Source organism: Tenebrio molitor, chromosome 3, assembly GCF_963966145.1.
Source record: "Tenebrio molitor chromosome 3, icTenMoli1.1, whole genome shotgun sequence".
Lineage (NCBI taxonomy): Eukaryota > Metazoa > Arthropoda > Insecta > Coleoptera > Tenebrionidae > Tenebrio > Tenebrio molitor.
Window position 1 is genome coordinate 29,674,705 of NC_091048.1, and position 22,814 is coordinate 29,697,518.

The 22,814-nt window shown below is 43.0% G+C and overlaps 4 protein-coding genes and 1 long non-coding RNA gene across 10 annotated transcripts in view; 3 read left to right on the forward strand and 2 right to left on the reverse strand.

The window, feature by feature from the left end:
* The window catches only part of LOC138125815 (uncharacterized), a 53,596-nt gene extending 38,251 nt beyond the window's left edge, over positions 1-15,345 (forward strand). The window contains exons 2-5 of one of the 3 annotated variants that reach the window (XM_069041350.1): positions 12,901-13,040; positions 14,268-14,405; positions 14,452-14,505; positions 14,573-15,345. In XM_069041350.1, the coding sequence (XP_068897451.1) occupies positions 12,956-13,040; positions 14,268-14,405; positions 14,452-14,505; positions 14,573-14,991 (696 nt within the window). In that variant the 5' untranslated portion in view covers positions 12,901-12,955 and the 3' untranslated portion in view covers positions 14,992-15,345. Of the gene's footprint in view, positions 1-12,686; positions 12,830-12,900; positions 13,041-14,267; positions 14,406-14,451; positions 14,506-14,572 lie in introns of those variants that run through there. The other 2 variants (XM_069041352.1, XM_069041351.1) reach the window with 2 other exon arrangements.
* LOC138125828 (odorant receptor 67c-like) lies at positions 1,351-3,443 on the forward strand. The gene is made up of 4 exons (XM_069041367.1): positions 1,351-2,079; positions 2,127-2,697; positions 2,738-2,837; positions 2,884-3,443. The coding sequence occupies exons 1-4, from the start codon at positions 1,899-1,901 to the stop codon at positions 3,232-3,234; spliced, it is 1,203 nt and encodes a 400-aa protein (XP_068897468.1). The 5' UTR covers positions 1,351-1,898; the 3' UTR covers positions 3,235-3,443.
* Positions 3,526-12,501, reverse strand: LOC138125793 (odorant receptor 4-like). Of its 3 annotated transcripts, none has more exons than XM_069041317.1 (5): positions 4,813-12,501; positions 4,051-4,766; positions 3,913-4,002; positions 3,709-3,864; positions 3,526-3,656 (listed from the first exon to the last, which is right to left on the reverse strand). In XM_069041317.1, exons 1-5 carry the CDS (start codon positions 4,988-4,990, stop codon positions 3,603-3,605), a joined length of 1,194 nt encoding a protein of 397 aa, XP_068897418.1. In that variant the 5' UTR covers positions 4,991-12,501; the 3' UTR covers positions 3,526-3,602. The 3 variants fall into 3 exon arrangements, with proteins under 3 accessions (XP_068897418.1, XP_068897419.1, XP_068897417.1); XM_069041318.1 differs by having other exon boundaries at positions 3,539-3,864; positions 4,051-4,150; positions 4,199-4,766; XM_069041316.1 differs by having other exon boundaries at positions 3,539-3,864.
* Positions 15,346-16,481: 1,136 nt separating the features above from the next.
* On the forward strand, positions 16,482-22,564 carry LOC138125788 (uncharacterized). 2 transcript variants are annotated; one of them, XM_069041298.1, is made up of 5 exons: positions 16,482-16,973; positions 20,875-21,104; positions 21,155-21,323; positions 21,371-21,703; positions 21,745-22,564. In XM_069041298.1, the coding sequence occupies exons 1-5, from the start codon at positions 16,892-16,894 to the stop codon at positions 22,467-22,469; spliced, it is 1,539 nt and encodes a 512-aa protein (XP_068897399.1). In that variant the 5' UTR covers positions 16,482-16,891; the 3' UTR covers positions 22,470-22,564. The 2 variants fall into 2 exon arrangements, with proteins under 2 accessions (XP_068897399.1, XP_068897400.1); XM_069041299.1 differs by having other exon boundaries at positions 16,488-16,973; positions 21,754-22,564.
* LOC138125832 (uncharacterized) lies at positions 17,746-18,884 on the reverse strand. Its single transcript, XR_011157529.1, has 2 exons — positions 18,483-18,884; positions 17,746-18,296 (listed from the first exon to the last, which is right to left on the reverse strand). It is a non-coding gene; the product is annotated as an uncharacterized lncRNA (long non-coding RNA).
* Positions 22,565-22,814: the final 250 nt, after the last annotated feature.

Consider the following 22,814-nt stretch of genomic DNA (forward strand, 5'->3'; position numbering starts at 1 on the left):
GAAGCGCATTGAAAAGAGGAATCCAGCGGTGTAGAATTCATTGTCATATTATTTTTAATAAGGGAGCTACGGCCGTTTAAATGTTTTTTCGGGGTGCAAATTCGATAGAAGGGGGGGGTACGTGGTTTTTCGAAAAAATTTTTGGCGCCGATTCGAACGAAATTGCGGTGAGTTATTGTTTAGGATGAGTGGAATTCAGGCATAGGGAAAGTTCCGGTCATAGACCCGATTTGTTGGTGTGGGAGCCAAAAATATGAGTTTTTTTGTTTTTTGTGAATTTCTCTTAAACGAAAAAAGCTAGGTAAAATTTTTTCGGCTCAAAAGAAGCGCATTGAAAAGAGGAATCCAGCGGTGTAGAATTCATTGTCATATTATTTTTAATAAGGGAGCTATGGCCGTTTAAATGTTTTTTCGGGGTGCAAATTCGATAGAAGGGGGGGGTACGTGGTTTTTCGAAAAAAATTTTTGGCGCCGATTCGAACGAAATTGCGGTGAGTTATTATTTAGGATGAGTGGAATTCAGGCATAGGGATAGTTCCGGTCATAGACCCGATTTGTTGGTGTGGGAGCCAAAAATATGGGTTTTTTTGAGTTTTTTTGTTTTTCGTGAATTTCTCTTAAACGAAAAAAGCGAGGTAAAATTTTTTCGGCTCAAAAGAAGCGCATTGAAAAGAGGAATCCAGCGGTGTAGAATTCATTGTCATATTATTTTTAATAAGGGAGCTACGGCCGTTTAAATGTTTTTTCGGGGTGCAAATTCGATAGAAGGGGGGGGTACGTGGTTTTTCGAAAAAATTTTTGGCGCCGATTCGAACGAAATTGCGGTGAGTTATTCTTTAGGATGAGTGGAATTCAGGCATAGGGAAAGTTCCGGTCATAGACCCGATTTGTTGGTGTGGGAGCCAAAAATATGAGTTTTTTTGTTTTTTGTGAATTTCTCTTAAACGAAAAAAGCTAGGTAAAATTTTTTCGGCTCAAAAGAAGCGCATTGAAAAGAGGAATCCAGCGGTGTAGAATTCATTGTCATATTATTTTTAATAAGGGAGCTATGGCCGTTTAAATGTTTTTTCGGGGTGCAAATTCGATAGAAGGGGGGGGTACGTGGTTTTTCGGAAAAAAATTTTTGGCGCCGATTCGAACGAAATTGCGGTGAGTTATTGTTTAGGATGAGTGGAATTCAGGCATAGGGAAAGTTCCGGTCATAGACCCCATTTGTTGGTGTGGGAGCCAAAAATATGATTTTTTTTATTTTAAAAATGATGTCTCTTTCAACCAAATCAAATGACCCAAACTCGAAAGGGTTCCTTAATTGAAAAACAAACACCGGATCGCACCTCTGGGTACGAACAAAACAACTCGTTAAATTCTTGTTCCAAGTTGATTTTAAAATATTTTCAATTAATGTCCTCGGCCATCGATCGTAATCTTCAATAGTTAATGAATGAACCGAGCGGCTGATGGCCACGCCCATGTGTTACAACAGACCCACCATCGATCATTGAACAAAATTATATGATGTCTAACAAGATTGGCCCAGTTTGTCTCTGTCGGTACAAATCAATTCTTCCCGCATGTATGAACTTGGTACACTTTTGCAAGGTTACTCGAGCACCAAGGCTAGTACCGGTACGCGGTACTAGCTGCAAAACCACTCAAACCTCAAGGTCGATACTGAAGAGGAAACTTCTAATTTTCCTAGTCATTCATTTGTCATCGATTACTTCTCCCCTATTGGTCGAGGACTTATGATTAAGTATCGCAAGGGAACGTCTTAAAAATGTAAATTCCTCGACTTGCCTTGTCATTAGATGCATCTCTTTGCATCAAATGCGTGGTCTGTCATTTCTTTTGAAACTATAAAAGAAAGTACACTTAAGTGTCACTAGTTCTTTGTCAAAATGGAAGAAAAGTTTGTGGCTCTAAAAGGCAGTATCGATATCTTGAGAGGCCATCAGTTCTGGCCAGGCAAGGGCGAAACTCCCAACACATTTTCTTTTCGCTTCCGGTACTACCTTGTCCTACTATTATCGGTTCCGTTTTGGCTGGGCGTCTTGCTGCACTTGATCGTCGTCCTGAAAGGTACTTTTCTCAATGAAGACAACACTTTGTAGATATTTTCCTTCTAGATGGTCTCGATGTGGACCTGAGCGGCGATATTTCAGTGTTGAGCTCACTATTTGGTCTCCACTTCATGATCATAACATTCGTCTGGAACTTGGAGAAAACATCTTCTCTCTTTCGGTACTTATCCCATTTCGAGGAGTTCTCCAAACCGGACAACTTCGACGAGCGCTGTCGCCGCCTCGACCTCTACTCCAACCTCTACTCCAAGTACTGCATTGTGGGAATGACAACATATTTCATCATTAAACAGCTGGAAGTACCGGATTGTGAACGGATTAATCGCGAGAAGGGACTGAAAGAAATGTGTGGTTTCTTTATCTCCATGTGGATACCCTTCAACACCGAGATCTTTCCGACCAAGTGGATTCTTCTCGCTCTTCAAACTTTTGGAATCTTCTCTATCATCAAAGGAGGAGCTAGTGTGACGTTCACCGCGTTTGAAGTAGCCGAATACATAGTACTCAAGATAAAACACCTGAAGAGGCTCTCAAGTGAAGCTTTCGACGACCCTCGTGAAGAAGTAATGCGCGCGAGAGTGAACCATTGTGTAAAGTACCACCACCACATCATCAGGTACTAGTTTCTTGAACCGCACACTCATTGTTGTGTCCAGTATATGTGAGTTGTTCAACAGCCGCTACAAGAACTCCAACGGGTGCTACGTTCTCATGGTGGGGATCATCATCGCGGGTCTCGCCAATCAATACATGAAGGTACGACCACCAAAGAGTAAAAAAATCTTAGAGAAGCACATTTCAGGAAAAAAATATTGGAGTACTCCTGCACCTAGGAGGATGGATGTTAAGTTTCTTCTTGAGTTGTCATGCTGGACAATCTCTACTATCTCAGAGCTTGGAAGTTGCGGACGCTGTGCTGGCATCTCGCTGGTACCAAGCTCCAGTCGATTTGGAAAAAGATCTTGTATTGGTGATGGTGAGAGCTCAGCAACCTCTTTCCCTTCACGCTATGCCTATCGGAATCATGTCCTACGATCTCTTCGTTGCTGTAAGTACTGAAGAGTACTCGCCTGAATCTGAACCGAGATTTACGCTCTTGCAGATGCTAAAAACGTCGTATTCTTATTTCACTCTTTTGAACAAGTCTACGTAAGAAGATCTTGTGGAAGTTTTCATTAAGCAAATAGCTAGAGGGAGTACTGGGTGTCGGTACTTGCACGCAATCGCAAAAATTACAGATATTCACTATTACGTCACTTAAATGTCACAATGGTAGATTGAATGGTTAATAAATAATAACGCAACCATTTATTGTGGCCCAAGAGTGGTTTAATAGGATTAGTCCAATTTGGTAGGTGGTACCTTGTACTGTTCCGAAATGAAAAAAAATGGCTGATAGTACTTTGTAAAAGCACTAAATAAACAGTTGAAATTTTTTATTGTTTGCTTGTTTGAGGTCACTAATTTTACCATTTTATTGACTACGCTTTACAGTACTACTCAATCTACAAATTTTGAAAATTATTTTGAAGTCGCGCTGAGTAGAGTCAAATACGTGTAAGCCGTCTTAAATACCTGCAACAAAATTATCACGAGGAGTGGCTCCTAGCGAAGGAAAAATCCTTACTGTCAGGATTGTCACGTGAGAAACGTAGGTGAAAGGACCAGCATGGACCACTATAGGGTTCTGCGACCTCATCATCACAATCTGGATGCTTTTTTGAAAGCTGACGTCGCGTCGGTACCACTCGCTGTTGTACGCAGTATCGGCTACAGAAAAAGCCTAGAACAGCGAAATTAACACTAGTCAAAAATTTTGATCGAGTGGTACTTCATCTATGAGATGCTGCCCGCTGACGCAGACAATGCAGAGAGACATCAACCAAGCAAAGAAGATGGCAAGCGAATCCAAAGAGAAAGTCTAGAAAAGAAAGAAGTGGAATCTTTTAGATCTGCCGTTTAAATTTACCTCCATGGATCTGTAGCCTATGCAACCGAACAGCGCGCCTGTTAGCAACACGTGAAGGAACAAGCACATCGTGTAGTGCTCATCAATTCTTTTACCAATGCTAAAACACAACAGGTAATCACAATGGATTGCGGATCTCGACGAGTACTCGAAGATGTTGATGTGGTACTCGATGCACTTCGCAAATCGTTGCTGTCTCGTCGTAACGTCTTCGGTACTGACCGCTTCGTTCAACATCAACTTCAAATGCTTGATCCTCAGCACGAGATGCTCGATTGTTTCCATGATGGCGAATGAGATGACAGCCGCCCCCTTCATCGTAAACACAACGGTGTAGAGTTGCAAAAGAAAGAAAATTTGCTTGATGGGGAAAACGTCGATATTGAAGGGCATCCAAGTTGTGGCCAACAAACCGCAGATCTCTTTGAACTCTCTTTCTTGGTTCAGCTTCTCGCAGAACCTCTTGCTGACGAAAGGCGACAAACAGACGTTTATAATGGCAAAGTCTATGAACGATTTGTACATCTTCGACAAGAGCGACAACCTTCTGTTCACCTTGTCGAAATTTTGTGGTTTTTCGAAGTTGGTAAAATCCGATAAGTCGACGTAGATCTGCGCGATTTGCTTCTGGTACCCGACGAATATCGCGATGAAGTAGTAGACCCCGACCTCTGCGATCATCATGATCAAGTCTTCGCTGATGTTGTTGGAGTTTGCTGCGGAACCTCTTTTGGTACTTTGCGGGGACAAAATGGTACTTACATTTGAGTGACACGATCAGGTGCAGAGTACTCCCAATTAGTATTATCGGTGAGGACAGGAGCATCAGGACCAATTTCACATGGTAGTACTTGTCAGGATTCAACTCTTGGTCCTTCGTGGGCCAGATGCAATTGAAGCGGAGGTAGCTTAGAGTTTCCCCGAGAATTGCGATACTCATGGTAGAAGTTTGACCGAAGTGGGTCGAGTTGGGGGGTGAGAATTTAATTTATAGAGATGCGTGCGTAAAACATACCACTCTTGTGTTATAATTATAAAGTGAATAATTAATGACACGGAATGATAATTATGGGTCCAGTTGTAGAGAAAAATTAAATAAAACACGTGGAAGGGTCGATACTAAGAATGTGCGCCTCGGGGTGGGATTAGGAGGGAAGAAAGGGTTCAAAAAGTGTGAAATCGAGTGATATCTTTGTACCAAGCAAACGAGAGGATGGTGTGGTTTTTTTATTCCGAAGAAAATCTTAAGAAATCGATATCTTGAAAGGGTTTATTTATTGAAAGACGTATGCAATAAGTACCGGGTCCCACTAGTGGGTACAAAGAAACAAAACTTCAGTCAATTCGGCTCCTAAAAGATGATTTTAAGAAGGTTTTCACTTGAAAGTCCTCTGCCATCGATCGAAATCTTCAATAATTGATGTCTGAACCGAGCGGCTGATGGCCACGCCCATGTGTTGCAAAAGACCTACACCATCATCAACTATTTAACAAAATTATATGACGCTTTATTGCCGTCAAATTAATAGTCTGACAAGACTGATCCCTTTTTGTCTCTGCCGGTATAAATCAATTCTTCCTACAAGTGCGAAACTGGTACACTTTTTACAAAATTGGCAGAGTACCAAGGATAGTACCAGTGCGTGGTGCTGGCCTCAAGCCCGCTCCCCAGTCCATACGTAACGTGTGGACAAGTACGAAAGATTTTTTAAAAAAGAAATACACTTCGGGAAAGAATCATTGCAGTACTAAGTACTTGAGAAGCTGGGTGACAACTCTCTTCCTGAGTGCCAAGTTCCTGTTGATTTATAAAATCGTCTTATGACAACTCAGTAAACTCTTTTCCTTCACGCTGTGCCTATTAGACTCATGTCCCCATAACTCGTCGTTGTTATAAGTACTGAAGAGTACCTACTCTATTGAATCTAAAGCGAGATTTACACTCTTACAGATTGTTAAAACGATAACGAGTCCACATAAGAAAATTCTTAAGAATTCTTAACTTCAATAAACAGCTAGAGACAGTATGTACTATGTATGTTGCAGTACTTGCACCAAACCACAAATATTCATTGCCGTCAAATTAATAGTCTGACAAGACAGATCCCGTTTTGTTTTTGTCGGTACAAATCAACTCTTCCCACAAGTGCGAATTTGGTACACATTTTACAAAATTGGCAGAGGACCAAGGATGGTACCGGTGCGTGGTACTATCTTCAAACCTGCTCCCAGTCAAGACGTAACGGTGCGGACAACTACAATACATATTTTGGAATCTTAGAGGCATACAGTTCGAGAAAGAAACATCGCAGTACTAATAAGTACCTAGGAAAATGGGTGCTGCTCTCTTCCTGAGTTCCCAAGCTCCCCTTGATTTGTAAAATCATCTAATGTAAACGACAACTGGGCAAGCTCTTTAATGTCCTAATGTCCTAACAGCTCTTCATTGTTATAAGTACTGAAGAGTACTCTGTTGGATCTGAAGCAAGGTTTACCCTCTTGCAGATGCTAAAAACGTCGTATTCTTATTTCGCACTTTGGAACAAGTCTACGTAAGAAGATCTTGTGGAATTTTTTAATTAAGCAAATAGCTAGAAGCGGTACTGAGTGTCAGTACTTGCAGGCAACCGCAAAAATTGCAGATATTCACGATTTCTCCGGAAAAATGTCACTTAAATGTCACAATGGTCGATTGAATGGTTAATAAATAATAATGCAATTGATACGGCACGCCTTCGGGTTGCAACGTGCAACAAAGAATCAATTATTTATACAAATTGTACGATTTATTGTGACCAAACGAGTGGTTTAATGGGATTGGCCCAGTTTACGTCTGTTAGAAATCAATCTTGAACTTCCCATTTATGGGAATATAAGATTGGTAAGTTGTACCTTGTACTGTTCATAAATGATTCAAAATTGGGCGATAGTACTTGTCGTAAAAGCACTAAATAAACAAATTCAAATGAAGACTCCCACGTATTGTTTGTTGTTTGCTTTGATTTTGATATTTTTGAAACCGATATAGTAATACTCGGGCATTGTATTGTTGGTTGCCTAACTGTATAGAGTCAAATTAAGTTTTTTACACAAAAAAAAAAATGGAAATTTGTGGTAGTTTTTACTAAATTGGTAAAACAGTTAAAAATTTCCTCAGATGATAACGTCTCTTCAGTTTTGGAAATACCAAGCGTTCAAGGTCAATATTAAATAGTTTCGATTCTTTACAAAATATTTCATCATTCTAATCAAATTTAAAAATTAAAAAATTTGGATAACATTTTTGGGCGATTTTGAAAAATTGTGAAGTGCGATTGAAATGTCAAAAATCAGTTATGTCACGAGACATCGTAGGTATATCAAGAGTCGTGTGGAATTGTGCGCCTCAAGTTATTGTTACTTATTATTTTCAATATATAAATTCTTTTCATAAAATCGAATTTCCATTATGCGTGAGCGAAAAACGATGAGCAAAAGTGAAATGAACGAAAGAGAAACCTTCACCCACTGGTAACTATGGATGCAGACTCACTTTCTAGGGAGGTATCGAACAATAAATTTTTCCAAAATTTGGACAATTTTGGGCCCCTTTCAGGTACGATATTTAAATGTCTTATTATTCAACTTGGGAACTTCCTAAAATTCATTTGAAAATTTTCAAAAATTTTGTTAGGATTTTGTAAAATTTTGAACCACTTTCAGGAGATGAATTTCTTAAAATGCAGTTTTCAAATGATTCCAACCTGACCTGTGAATTCTAGTCCTGACCCTAATTGTGACGCCTTGATGAAAGAACTTTTAAACAATCTTCCATTTTGACAAATTTCAAACTAACAAAAAACAAGTTTTATAATTTTTGTTGGGCCGCCAATAAACGACATTTCCAAAGTTTTGGTACCTTCCAAAACAGCTGCACCTTTAAAACACCACAAATAACTCCAATTTAGTTTGCGATCAGCAGTTTTGAACCATTAAAAAAGGAAACAAGTAAAATGAATTTGAAGAAAATTTTCAAAATTTTGCCAAAAATTTGGCCCCTTGCAAGACATGAAATTTCCAAAATAGGATACTCAAATGACTCCAATGAACACTTTTTAGGAAGTTTTGAATTGTTTTGTTGACTTTTTCCAAAATTTTGCTCCCTTGGAAAAAAATCAAAAATACCTATGTCTTGTTTCCTCACGACCTATTTCTCTAAAGACTAATTATTCCAACCAAAAACCGAAATGACTCCTTATCAATTTTTTTTGTTTGCGTACACTCGTGTTTTATCGCTATAAGTGTGCATTCAGTTATTTTTGAACGCTTGATAGCCAATAATTGCGTCGGCAGACTGTCGACTTCCCTACTCCAACACCTAATCGATAAACCTTCGATGAATTACGACAGTCGCGCAAACATCGAAAATCCGCCGCCCCCAGTCCTGTCCCGCAACAATTCCCCAATTGACCCTGATAAGTGAGCTCTTTACGACGGCAATCCGCCATTGTTGACACAAAGACAAAGTCAGTTTCGTTAACCCGGCCGTCGACAAACACACTTTTACATTGAAGCACGTGAAGCACAGTTGAGGGGAGTTCCGGCGAAACGAGCACTGTTTGGGAAAATTAAATTAACACCGGCGAAGGACGTCACAATTTATTTTTAGATTATCTAAATGAGACTAACAAAACATCAATGGATACAATACGTCGAAAACGAGATAGTCCCAAGATGTGTACACTTGTTGACAACAAAGACCGGACGCTCCGGTGGGCATGTCCCGTTGACAGGTGCAAACAGTACACTTGTGCTCCCGTTTTGCTGTTTATCCAAACAACATGTGACTCCAAATAAGAAAACAAACACTCCAACTGTAGTAAACAGAAATGACTAATCTCTATTTCGTACTTATTGTTCCACAAGTTTCCAATTTATCCTTGCGTGACTCTGCACAGGTCGTATTATCACATCGTACCGAGACAAACGAACAGTTTTTCGCATCGAAAATGGCACACCTGGCCAAAAGTGTGTCGGACGTGCAGTCCACACGGTTTCGATAGGGCCCAGATCGGGGCCAACTGACGGAAACTTTGGACAAACAAAGCGTGACGCGTGGGACTCTCGTGCACTTTGACCTATCATACATCGGCGTCATTTTAGAGGAATCGACACACAACAGGTTTATCGTCTTCCGATAATCTCGCTGTCGAAAATCCCTAATCCCCCAGGCGTCTGAAATTTGCATTCGGATGTTGCGTCATTCGCGGTAACCCAGTGCAGGTCCCCTATCTGTTATCAATTCGCGATATCCAAATTTTCGAGCATTGTTCGATTTCAAAACAGTGATTGACCTAATTTTTATAATTAGACCCTCCACAACAGCGAAATAATCGTGGCGACCCTCCGCAACACCACCAAACATGTTTTCGCGGATTATCGCGTTAATTTAGATAAATAATTTTATTAATAATCCGCGCTGGTATTTATAGCGTGGCTCAAGGGCGTCGTAATCGGCACACCGTTCTGTCCAGCTCTGTTGAAACAATTCATTTAAGCTGTTAGTGTTGTGCTTCTTTGCGACATCTTTGTATGATTTGCGCAAAGCGCGTTCCACTAAGATAAACACGCGATTGTGACAGAACGGAGGTCGAGAACCTTTACTTACCCTTGCACTAGGTGCTAGCGTATTTTTGCTCCGCGCAAGATAAGCCCAGGAAGTACTAGTCGAGATAAATAAGTGTAACTGATGGGAGCAAAGTAGATTCGATAACGGTTCTGTTAAAAATAGGAAAAGGAGAAAAGTGCTTTTCGTCTAGTTGGGGAAAAATTCCGTGCGAGATAGGCAGGTGCATAAACAACCGACAAACAACTTCAAATTTGTTTTTTTGTTTACTGGACTGAACCTCTTGATTTATTGTCTATTTTCAGAGTAATCAGACAAACAAGGCCCTCAGGTCGCGGAATTGTGGGCGATTCAGAGACAGGCGGAGGTGCAAGGTTCTCCGGCGAGACCTAGGCTGTTTCCAACCAAACTCTGCAATATTTTAGACACACCACGCGATCAGTTTCTTGTCAAAAAAAACTTGTCTCTTCAGAGTAATCAGTCTATGGAAAAGTGAACCGTTAGGAAAAATACGAGGCGCAAGGTTCCCCAAGAGGACCTATATTGTTTCCAAGAAAACTCTCCAAGATTTTAGATGATAGGTACACCATACAGATTGTTTCTTGGTAGATTTTCAAAAATGTAAAAACCAAACAACAGAGTGATCAGTCTGTGGAACAGTGGACCATGAGGAAAGAATTCTAGACGGGTGGTTCTCAAGGTTCCCCAGTAGGATCTAGATTGTTTCCAGTTGGAGAGAAAAGAGAAAGAGTCTCTAAAACTTGACAGGATTTTCCTACATACGATTTCACATACAGGGTGTCTCAAAATTTGCCAATTTCGAATTCAGAGTGTGGTAGGGAAGGACCCAGTGGAGCTCGAAAAATACTTAGGAAAAAAAATTCGCTCTTCCGGAAGCAGGTACAGGGTGTCCGAGTTCGGGGCTTAGTAGGGGACATCCTGTTGACCAAGTAAAAATGTTAAAAAAAAATTGCTGTCACTTTGAAAAAAATATCAAAGTTGCCAATATTTGTTCAAAAGTACCTGATTAATATTCTAGCTTTGTTGTAGTTCCTTTTTGAACAAAAATTGGAAAAATAAAACTTTTATTTTTTCGAGATAAAGCTGTTTTTTCAAGAAATCTCTTTTCATTTATATTTTAATATTTTACATAATCATCCTCACCATATTTCAAAATGAATGTCAACCATTTATATTTTTTATTTGAAGAAAACATGATGAAAAGTTTGAACCTTCAGACCCATATATCTTTGTAAAGACCCCCCTGTATTTTTGATTTTATTTTTTCGAGATTCCTGAGATTTTTCCCTACAAGACCCCCGACTTGGAATACGTTAATTTTGCGACACCCTGTATTCCCAGTTCAGGCCAATGTATCTTGATGGGGGGAGTCCCGATTTTTTTTTATTTCCATATCTGGACTACTGAAGTGATCCCCTACAACGCTCTGAATTCGGAATTCGCGAATTTTGAGACACCCTGTATATTTTTTTCTCCTGACTCTAATCCACAAACTTCCTTTGTCATCCATCAGGTTCATTATCTTTCTTTAAAAATTCACGTAATGATTGTTCTGTGAATTTTATCAACTGAGAAAAACCCCAGAATAGTCTTTATCTGCTTTACGTACGAAAGCTATCAGAAGTGCATTCTGCTAAAAATAACACAATCGAATTTACGCAGTGATAATAATTAATATCAAACCAAAGATAGATTTGTGTAGCACCACTTGTTTTCTCTTTTCCGCCAGACCAAAACGAATGTTATATAAAACCTCCACTAGTGCCATATTTGACACCACTTGACACACAATCGACCAATTTTTCTGTCACCAACACCTATTTTGCTTCTTTCGAACTCTTCTGTCCTCAAGCCGGAGCAAATTTTAAACTACTAGAAGATATCAAAAAGCCTCCACTACTGCCAGATTTGGCCCCACTTGCCGCAAGATCGAGTAATTATTCTGTCATGTGCTGCTAACTCAACCAACACTTCTTTTGAGCTCTTCTGTCGTCAAGCCGGAGTAAATTTTATACTCAAGACAATCAAGAAGCCTCAGCTGCTGCCAGACCTGACACCGATTGCCACACGATGGAGCAACTATTCGGTCATGTGCTGCTAGCTCAACCAATACGTCTTTTGAGCTCTTCTGTCGTCAAGCCGGAGCAAATTTACACTCAAGACAGTGAAGAAGCCTCAGCTGCTGCCAGACCTGACACCACTTGCCGCACGATGGAGCAATTAACTCTATCGGACAGACAGCCTCAAGCCAACATTAGCACCTTACGTCAAGCCTGACGCAGAAAACATAAAAGTTTTATGACTCTTCTTGTTTTTTTCCAGTTTTTAATAAAACTCTTGAAGTCTTGAGCCTTGTTTCTGAGCAATTTTAATCCAGTCGAATTAGAAACGTTCCCACTCTGAGTAACTAGAGCTAAACCTGTTCATTCGATTAGCTACGATCGAGATAAGTTAATTGAAGATAACGATTCTTCGTGGTTACTACGCGCGTAAAGGAAAATCAATGGAACAAACAAAAAATTTTTCCAAACGATAACTAACAATCGTCTAGTTTGGACTTTGACGATTTTATGGATTTTGAAGAGTCTCAATTCGCGTCGAGTCGAGAAAAAGTGCACAGCAGTTAGGCAATCGTCACTGGTGCAATGCAAATGACCACAAATGGCCTCGAAACGCAGACAATGCGAACCCACAAATTTTGCAACATTACATCAACCAGAATCATCAGAATCGTGATGGTGATGATTCACGCATCAGTACCCGGAACCTGGTGGAGCTTCTCGGAGTTTTTCTTCATCACTGGAAAGCGTCCTCAGGCGCCCACCCACACCTCAGCGCTGACCCTGAATCGGCAAAACACATCTTGTCCTAAGTGCGGCGAGCTCGGGAAAACAAAATTTCCCGACTATTAATAACCGGGAGGTTGCGGCGCGCCCGTGACGTCCACATTCCTTCGGCGGCGTTTGCACCGCTCGTCCATCGACAGATCTGCAAATCGGCGCGAGTTGCCATGTGCACGATTTCCCGGCGGAAAGCGGCCCCGGGTCCAGGGACACACACCGCCCGTCGAGGACCCGATAACGCGAAGAAATCGCTGACGCAACGCCATCGACACTATCGTTATCACACCATCGCACTGATAAGAGCGGCCAGGTGAGTACAAAACCGACCGGATCGCGCCGTCTACTCCATTCTCAAAGCACGCACTCACGGTAGGAGCGCGTTTAATAAAAAGTGTGCGCTTCGTGGTGGACTAGTGTCTGGGTCGCGTCCGTCGAAATGGGTCTTTCGCCGTGCACTTGGTTGGTGGTGGCGAGTGTGTGGTGCATCAACGGGATTTATTGCTACAACCTGCACCGAATCGGTGAGTTTTTGGCTATTTTCGACCCAACAATTGCATCTCCGCGGCGGTGCTCCCGGGTTCGCGTTAAAATAACAAACCGTTTCTTATTTTAATCCAAAGGTTTTGGTGCTCTTCTGCCAAGCGCCGCCGCTTATTTTCAGACTCGCCTCTTGACACTCAACAAATATTTCAAATTCGGTACGACACTGTTGACACAAGACTCGACGCCGCTTTTCCCTAATCCTGTTGTTGCTCAAAGTGTCACAACCTGATTTACGATCCTGTTCCTGACGTTTCGTTCCTCTGGAAATTTCTGACTCACTGGAACTCTTTGTCCTGCACTTTCCCAGTCCTGGGAAGCGGCTCGCCGAGATAACACACGAAGAATTACATTAGTCACGGGAAACAATTGTTATGATTGCGGCCGGTCGTCTGCGATAATTATAACACCAGTTTGTTGACACTGCGGTCTTCGTTTCTATTTTGGAGTTTTCGGAAATCCATTGTGCTGTGCGAAATTCGAAACTCGCCGCGTAATATTTTCACTGGCGAATCTTAACTGATGGGGTCAGACCAATTGATCCTCCGAATCAATATCGATGCAGCAGGACAACGCGTGCCAACATCGTGCCGCGGATTATTGCCACTTAGGCTAGTTATTGGTAATTAAAGAGGTCTTTAAATCTACTACCGAACTCCTGATCCCACACAGATTTGTTGACGTAACTGTTAATCAGATCGCTTCACGGTAAAATCCACCGTTAAATGTGATTTACCAGACCATTATTCTGCGATTACACTCGTAATCTCGTTGCACAACCAAATCCTTAAGCAAATCCCAGATCTGTCTCTTCTGAGCCTCACCTTGATCTTGCATCGCTCAGAGGCCTAACCACTCTTGAACCTCCTCGACTTTGGTGTAATCTCTCGCCTCTGGATGTGATTGTGCTTGGTCATAAAACACTTCATTGTTCTAAAGTCCAGAGTTAATCCCGAGCTTGTTACGTTTTCGGTGGAGACTTCACTGTTTCAAATCGCGTCAAACCGGTGTCTCGTCGAGGAAATTTTTCAGCGTCATTTGTACCGAATAGGTAGTTAATGATCTCCTGTCAAAACCTCAAGGTGACCAACTTCCAGACCGTGAAGGAAGTCTCGCCGGACAATTGCGCACCGGTTTTGCTCCACAAAGCCAAAAACCCTGGAAATATCGATGATTGTTCTGGTGGTACTGATTTGGGTTTTTTGCAGATGACGAGCGAAGCCAACCGATGAACTGGGAGATGGACTTTTCCACCTACGAAACTAAGAGGTTCCTCGACGACCTCGACAAACCCGACGACGACATGTTCACGAACGTGCGTCCCGTCGAGGCGACCAAAGCCCCAGGTTAGTACCTTCTCGTGCCCGCCCCTAATAACTCTTCGTTCGCCAGGTCCTCCCAGTCGAATGTTTTTGCCATTCGCCCACCCCGACACCTACACTGGAGGTAAATACTCTAGTGTAGCCGTAGCTAGCGCCCTCTACCTCCCCGTACTGATTTGACAATGTTTCAGCCAACAACGACTCGACGCCCCTCGACTCGTGGTCGGTGGTCTGGTACGTGGCGTCTTTCGGCGGCTTGATCATCTTCTTCCTGATCGTGTCTTGTTCGGAGTGGTGCTGCCGCCGGGCCATCCGCAACAGCCAGAACTGCAACAGGTCGGCGCCCGCGCCCGCCACTCCCACGGTTCCCGACACGCCCCCGCCGTCCTACGACCAGTTCGCGCCACCCTCGTACGAGAGCATTTGTCTGGGGAGGCACGAGCGCGGCGAGGAGAAGAGCAAGTACGACATTTATGTGGTGCCGGTGCACGCTCTGGGGCACATGATGGAGACGAGGGACGACGCGCCACCGTCGTATTTCAGCGCGTCGGGACGCGATTTCGTTCCGGCGGTTGCTACTGTTGAAAACAATCGGTCGAGAGTGACGTGATGAGGCAAATAAGAAAACAATGGTGGAGAGTTTATTGCTTGATAAGGACCGAGAGCAATAAATTTCAATGTTCCGGTTCTAACCCGACTCGAGAGATTATCTTTGGTGTTACGGCGAGCGGCGCCAATCGCACATTGTGATAGTCTAGTGATAACTCCTGAAGAAGTATTACGACGAGTGACGACTGGAAAATTCTCAGGGTATTGAGACTCTATCGAGGATCGCCTAAGCCAAAGCGACTTCTTATCCGGACCTGTGCCTTATTTATTAAGTCTATTCGGAAGACTGCCTCGTTACGTAAATAGTCTTAAGTATTTTTGTACCTGCTTGTGAATAATAATTTATTTGTATTTACGTCTTATCTATTAGTTTCCTTGTACCGTGTTTATCTGTGACCCCAAACCTGTTGTTTGAGCTAGCTACGTTGTCTCTAATTATTATTCTTAAAACTAAAAAAAAAACGTTACCAGTCGATTCGGTTAACACAACTGCAATAAAAAATAATTATGTATGCCAACCGTTCAAACATTAATTTCAAGGTGAAGTGCATATAGCACTGGAGAAACCTACTATTAGCTAGATAATTTTATTGTCGTTGTACCTGTTTAAATTTGCACATTTATATACGCGTCGAAACAAAACGACTCCTAGAGAAAAACAATTCGACAAAAACATCGAAGGTGCTAATAATAGAAATTGATAACTAATCTAATTAACAACTTGATGCACTGATCTCCCCCTGGCGTTTTTCCTCTCGTAATAATTTAATAAATTACCCCTTCCGGATTGGTGATTTATTAAATTTAAAACCGCCGAGGAAAACTACCGATTCAGGCAGTGGCATTGAATTGGACAGTTGAGTAAACACAAGTCGCGATAGCTCAGTCCACGTGGAAAACTATTATCTATCGATCGGTGTTGCACTGTTACGCAACAAAAATTAAACATTGCAGGACAAAACAAACGACACAAAAGGTTCGAGTGAGGCACCGTGTTCAAACAAAATATTCGGTGAATCGTGGATGACGAATTTACGAAATTTTGTTGGAACGGGGAAGTAACAGTGACAATAAAGTCACAACAAAAATATTGACTTAAGTGTGATGATGTATGCAGGGAAATAAAAATTTTTTGGTGGTTTTCGCATATATTTTTTGTGGGCGGGTAGGCACCCAGTTATACACATGTGAGGTGTGACAGTCTATGTGAGTTGATGGAAAAAAAATGTGGTCAACCTTGCATTGTCCACCTGGAACTGTTTGTCCAAGACAACTTCTTTGAATTTTGTGAGCGTGTGATTCGGTGCTATTTTTAAACCGAATCTGCATAATTAGAAAATCTCTTGGTGTCCAGTGGCCTTGTGAATGTAATTATCTGTTATGATTTGGGCGCTTCGTGGGCACAGTGGAAATAAACCGTCCCATTAGCCGCAATCCGCACGGATCTAATGACACTTAATTAGGGATTCGCGGTGAGGGCCACTCGTATCGCAACCGTGGCCGAGGGCTTGTCGAGGTACGTGACGGTGGTAACGCGTCAGCTCGCTCTTCCAGTGCTTGGTTCGAACTTTGGCCACGCTCCCCGTTTTTCCGTCTTCGTTCGAAGAAGCCCACATGTTGCATAATTGACGGGTAATTGCGAGGAGAGAGACAATCCAGCCGTCGCTGTAGACGCAAGAGTAGTAGTAGAATGGGTATCATGTGACTCGCCACGACCCGGCAATCTACAATTTCAAAGAACCAATCCTTAACACTACGTTACGGCAAGTGGTCGGTGCGGATGTGCGACCGGATCGTGGCGCCGGTTTTCGCGAAAAATGCCAAAAATTACAGTGAAAGTGCTAGTTTGATGAGTCGAGACCGACGCTTGTGTACCTGAAGTGTTCCTAAAGACGCGCAAGATGTGCAGATTTGCGATTTTGGCTTGCACGCTCCTACTAGTCAGATCTGAAGACGTCCTCACACGGACCACTGATTCTCCGTGTAAGTTGAGGTCGGGGGGAAGAGCGATTTTTCACGGTTCGCGGAGAAATTTAGACGCTGGTTGCGAAGGTTGGAGGCCGGCGCGGTTGGACTTTTCGCACCTAGAGCAAGGATCGCGGAACCGCTTCCACCGTGTCGGATGCGAACGAGCCCTTGGCAACAGAGGTGTCTGTCGAGTTTTAGCTTTTACATTCGACGCTGCACTCGCTAATGAGCCCGTAATCACCGGCATTTAATCGTTGTACGCCCGAAACGGGAAACCCATAAACATAACCTCACATTTCTACGTGTTCCGCCATTTTATCACGTCCTTTTAAATCCAAACCGCAGACTACTTGGTAGACACCACGAATTTGTGGAAATACTAATTATATTCGATGTGGAAAAAACTCGTCAATGATGTTTACCCGCAATGTCGTTGAAAAGTAAAACCTGAATGAAATTGTGTCCCGTCGATCCGACAACTAACATATTAGCACTTTCTCTCCATAAATGGGGCCAAACTGACGTTTGAAGCTTATTTTTCTCGTCAACACCCACACGCGAAATTAAAAATCGTCAAACATAACCCCACTTTTCTTGCACCCTGTTACTTCGAATTTCTAGAAGTATTATCTTCAGTACCTTTTCGGGAGTCCAGAAAAGCCCATCTGCAACAACAAAACGAGAAACACAACGAACGAAACGACCACAACTGGAAAATTTTGAATCTTAAAAACTGGTCCAACTTTAGAGGAGTTTTGACATTTAGAGCAATGCAAATTAAATCAAATCACTGGAGACTTTCAGTTTTTATTAATTTAACGATATCAGCTGTGCAGCAATATCACTACTAAAGAAGAAATATCGAAACGGGCAATATCTCAACATAACCTCACTTCTTTTGTTGCGCATGTAGCAGCTCTCAATAAGCATAAACAATACCCCTTTCACCTTGCTCTACTCTCAATCGCACTGAAGACAGTCATGTTTCAGCAAAACACTTCATAAATTGTATCTTTCGATACGAATTCCACCAAAAAAGAACGTTTTCTTTGTGGTCTGCGGTACTGCGCAAACTTCACGATGGTGCGGACCCGACAAGGAAATGGTGGAAATTATGAATTAAAATCAAACTAAAATCGTGTTCGATCGATTCGACGTCTAATATTTTAACAATTTCTCTCGATGAACGGGGTCAAAGAAGCGTTGGAAACTAATTTTTGTCGTCAGAACTGACACCAATTGAAAATGTTGAACATAATCACTCTTTTTCCGCAAATCTTGCGCTCTCTTGTTCCCAGTTTCTGCGAGTTTTATTTTCCGGACGCTAGGAAAGCACATCTGCAACAAAACGACAAAATTGAGTCGAAAATTTTGAAACAACAATTCGAAAAACTGGCGACTACAGAATGATTTCTAGAACAAACAAATTTTGACCAAATGCTTTTTGGTGTAGATCGCAATTTGTATTGTCTGAGATAACGAAACCTTAAGAATTATTCGGCACAGATGTCTGCATAACCTCACTTTTTGTTGCGCATGTTGTAGGTCTTGCAAGTCACAACTCGGCACCTGTTTTACCTTCGTTTCGTTCCAGTCACTCTGCAATTAATTGTTTTTGAGCCAACACCTCTGTAAATTGTCCCATAAAGTGAAATTCTAGCGAAAAAGAAATGTTTTCTTTGTGGTGTCGGTACCGCGCAAACTTCACGACGGTCCAGACAAGTGGGGAAATGGCGGTAATTTTGAATTGGATCCAAAAACGATAATTTTTTGTTTTCGAAATTCTGTTTGTTTCATTATCAAGTTCGAGTTACATTGTATTTTGTTGAGATATGGAAGGATTTATCGATTATGTAGCTTGTTGTGACCAAAATCTGTGTTGATGAACGACAAAGAAAAAAATACTCTATGCGGAAACTTTCGAATCAAGCTCAGACGATAAAGCTCAGTCGAAATTGAGTCGTCCCGCATAAATAAATACATTTTATCGGCAATATTTACATGAAGCGTCTGTGGGGTTATCACTGTTGATGCGTACAACAATTTTCTTGTCTCCAATGGTGGGATTTGTTGGTTCGAACGAGTCGAAGGCAAGCGCGGAGAAGATTTTTTGCGTCGCCTGATAAGCGTTCATTTTTGAACGTGCGTTCAAGGAAAGAATCGCGCACGCCTCAATAACGATTCAGTCGAGAAAAAATCTAAATAAGGGTCACACTCGTGAAAGGTGAACCTGTTATTACGATTCAATTCGGCCAATTATTTCCATTGGTGACCTATTAATCAATCTGTTTTGGTGAGCGCGCGCTGTCGATCCGAATTTTTACTTTCCAAGTAAACAAAATTCGATAGGAACGAAAGGTCAGGAGTCACGCCTGCACTAGATACTCCAGAAAAAACACCAAACAAGTTTACCGTTCCGCTATCTTTTTTAATGGCGACTGACAAGTGTTATTTAAACCCATTGGGCCCCCGACACTTCCCTCTTCACGGTCTGAATCCGGGGTGAAGATAGCCTGCGGACTGCATACGAAATGAAGTTGGCGCACGTTCACCTGTCTTATCAGTCGCTTTTATTACAATTTTGAGCAACCATTCCGACCTCGATACACGAAAAGTGATCAGGCGGATATCCCGTGACCTTGGGTGGCACCGGAACGGATGACAGGGCGGCAAATTTGAATCAAAAAAAGCGGTGGGTTGTGCAAAGGCGGAACTCACGGATTAATTGCGTTTCGCTGTACGCGTTCCACTCCCAATTGGGACATTATCGAGTGGTTTGTTGTTGATTTGGGAACGTGCGTATGAACCTGTGGAGGTCATTCATTCCACCAGGTAACAGTAATTTCGGGATCACTGCGGATTTGATGAGCACGACGGTGCTCATTTCACACGGTCATTTTTCAGGTTACCGTTTTATTGTTAAATTATGTCCATTGTTGGTCTCTAAGTAGTACGCGGTAGCGGTAGTACTAACGGACCGCGTGCGCCGTAATTACTCGGCGATCAGAACGGCCCAATCGGCGTTGTTTTCGATTTCGCCGGTACTTTTCCCCCGACAAAAAATCGATTCGTCATAATTGAATTGCAAATCACGTTCAGCACTGTTGGATTTTCCTCTCGAACGCAGATTTTGCGGTCACACACGGTGCGTTTTTCTCCGGGACCAACTTTCTCTCCACTTTTAGACGGAGTTTCCCTCTGTCGTGACGCATTGGCGACGATTTCGAAAAATCGGGACTCCATCTTGGACGACCGAGCAAATGGCGACGCATTAATCTCACTTTCTACAAGGCGGCGACGATTTTCGCGTCCTTGGACGCTTTTCAAACAATGAGATGTAATAATAGTAAACATTTTTCTATTGTCGAATACTAAACGATAAATAATTTTTTTTCTCGTAATGACTCACTGGAGCCAGTTGAAATCAAATACGAAAACAATGAGTCGCACCGGTCGAGGCTTGGCCAGAGGCCTTCCACCACAAAAATTGATAAGCTGCGATTCAAGGTCGCGCGCTGGTCAAAATCGAATTGGGTCAATAACGAGCAAGAAGAGGTTGCGACCTTGCCACGTTTTCTCGAACTCTTCGTGAAGACTTGTCGCGAAGAACCTGGTGCGTCGCAAAAAAGCACTTGAGCTCTTCTAAAATTAGAACGAAACTCGTTAGAAATGTGAGGCTTAATTAGTGATTCACCAAAAAATAACCCGGAGATAAACAATTCCAAGACAGTTGTCCGAGTGGGTGTCACTTAGCTCTGCCCAATTCCGCCAAGCTGGAAAAATCTTTGGGGGAATTAGAATCGGTCCAATAGGGGAGCCTTGCGGCATCCGTCCTTGAACGCACGGGCTCTAACACGTCGTCGCTAATGAATATTGAATCGAGTGACACAGTCCGATTGGCATTTCTTTGTTACAGCAATCAGCGCCAGTGTGGATCTGTGTGGTACCGAACCAGAAATAGAATTGACCAAATCGGGCGAGACATCAACAATGACAGTCACGTTGTCTCCCCTGGAACCCAGCAGCGTGTGCAAACTGCGCGTTAGGGCGCCCAAAACGCACGTGATCTACATGCAGTTCGTGGAAACCAAGCGGGTGGTACCCAACACATCCGGTACCAAGCACCCGCCGTGCGTGATGAGCATAGTAAGAGCCATCTCGAGGTGCAAAACGCGACTAGAACCTCTCGTTTGCAGTTTTTGCCGGAGAACCCGCGGGTGCCGGTGTGGAAGGGTGACCCTTGCTCGGACAACGCTCTGACGGATGTGGACCTGCTCACTTCCGACTTCAGGATCATGTGGAACCCGCCGGAGAAACCGGCCTTTGCTCGAGGAAGACAATTCGTGTTGACAGCAGTGGGACAAGGTGAACACTCGTGCTGCTTTTTTCCCTTGCTAATGACATCCAAACAGGTCAAGTGTGCAAAGAACCGGGTCAGCACACGTGCATGAGGATCGGGTGGGACCCCATGATGTGCGTCGCCGACACCCTCACCTGCAACGGCTTCCCCAACTGCCCCAAGAGCTCCACGACCAGCGACGAAGACGACAAGCTCTGCAAAAAGAGTTTCTTCGCCCCCACGTCTTTGGAACAACTCGCGGTGGAGCTCTTCAAGAAGTGGAAACCTCCAGAACTGGCCAACAACAAGTGGCTCCACGAGAAGCTGGAACAGCAGGCGACGTCGCACCCCCCGAAGAGAACCTTCTTCAGCTGGAGGGACTGGAAGGACGAGACTAAAACCGAAAGTGAGTAGTTTTGGGGGAGATGATCCAGGGGGTTGATCGAGATCTTCCAGGTACCACCACCACCACCACCACCCAGGGAAACGCGCCGAAGAGGCCGCCCAAAGCGACGGACTCGATTTCGCAAGTGCTCTCGAAATACGGACCTTGGGGCTATCTCATGTTGGGGATGCTCATCTGTGGGACAGTTTTGATGTTTTGCGGATTGTGGGAGTGCTGCTTCAGGAAGCAGAAGACAGAAGTGGATGCTCCGATGTCGCAGACTCAACCGACGACGGTGTTGATCATCAACCCCCACGAAGAACCCACTCCCAGCCCTCCGAACTACGACGACCTGGACCAACCACCCTCCTACACCACGCTCTTCCCCAACTTCAAAGTGAATCGAGATCCTAGTGACACTAGTGGGCAAAGCACGAACTCTTGCAACCAAGAGCGGAACGCTACCGATTCTCGCGACCAAGAACAGAACAGTACGAATTCCGACGTCCAAGAGCAGAACGGTGCGAATTCTTGTGACCAAGAGCAGAATAGTACAGATTCGTGCGGGCAAGAGCAGAACAGTGCGAATTCTTGTGACCAAGAGCAGAATAGTATGAATTCGTGCGGCCGAGAGCAGAACAGTGCGAATTCTTGTCACCAAGAGCAGAATAGTACGAATTCTTGTGACCAAGAGCAGAACAGAGCAAGCTCGGGGGCGCAGGAGCAAAACGCGGACTCTTGTGATAGCGCGCAAGAAGAGAACGCACAAGGTGTGGACGAGACCTAACACGGAGACCAATAGGAATATATGTATTGTGATAAATAAATTCTCGACTGACTGAGTTACATTTAACATTTTTTTAATAAATCCTGTAAAAAGTTTCTATTTATTTAAACCCGTTTTTCATTTTGACACCATCAAAGTAATCACCGGCATTTAATCGTGGTACGCCCGAAACGGGAAACCCATAAACATAACCTCACATTTCTACGTGTTCCGCCATTTTATCACGTCCTTTTAAATCCAAACCGCAGACTACCTGGTAGACACCACGAATTTGTGGAAATACTAATTATATTCGATCTGGAAAAAACTCCTCAATGATGTTTACCCGCAATGTCGTTGAAAAGT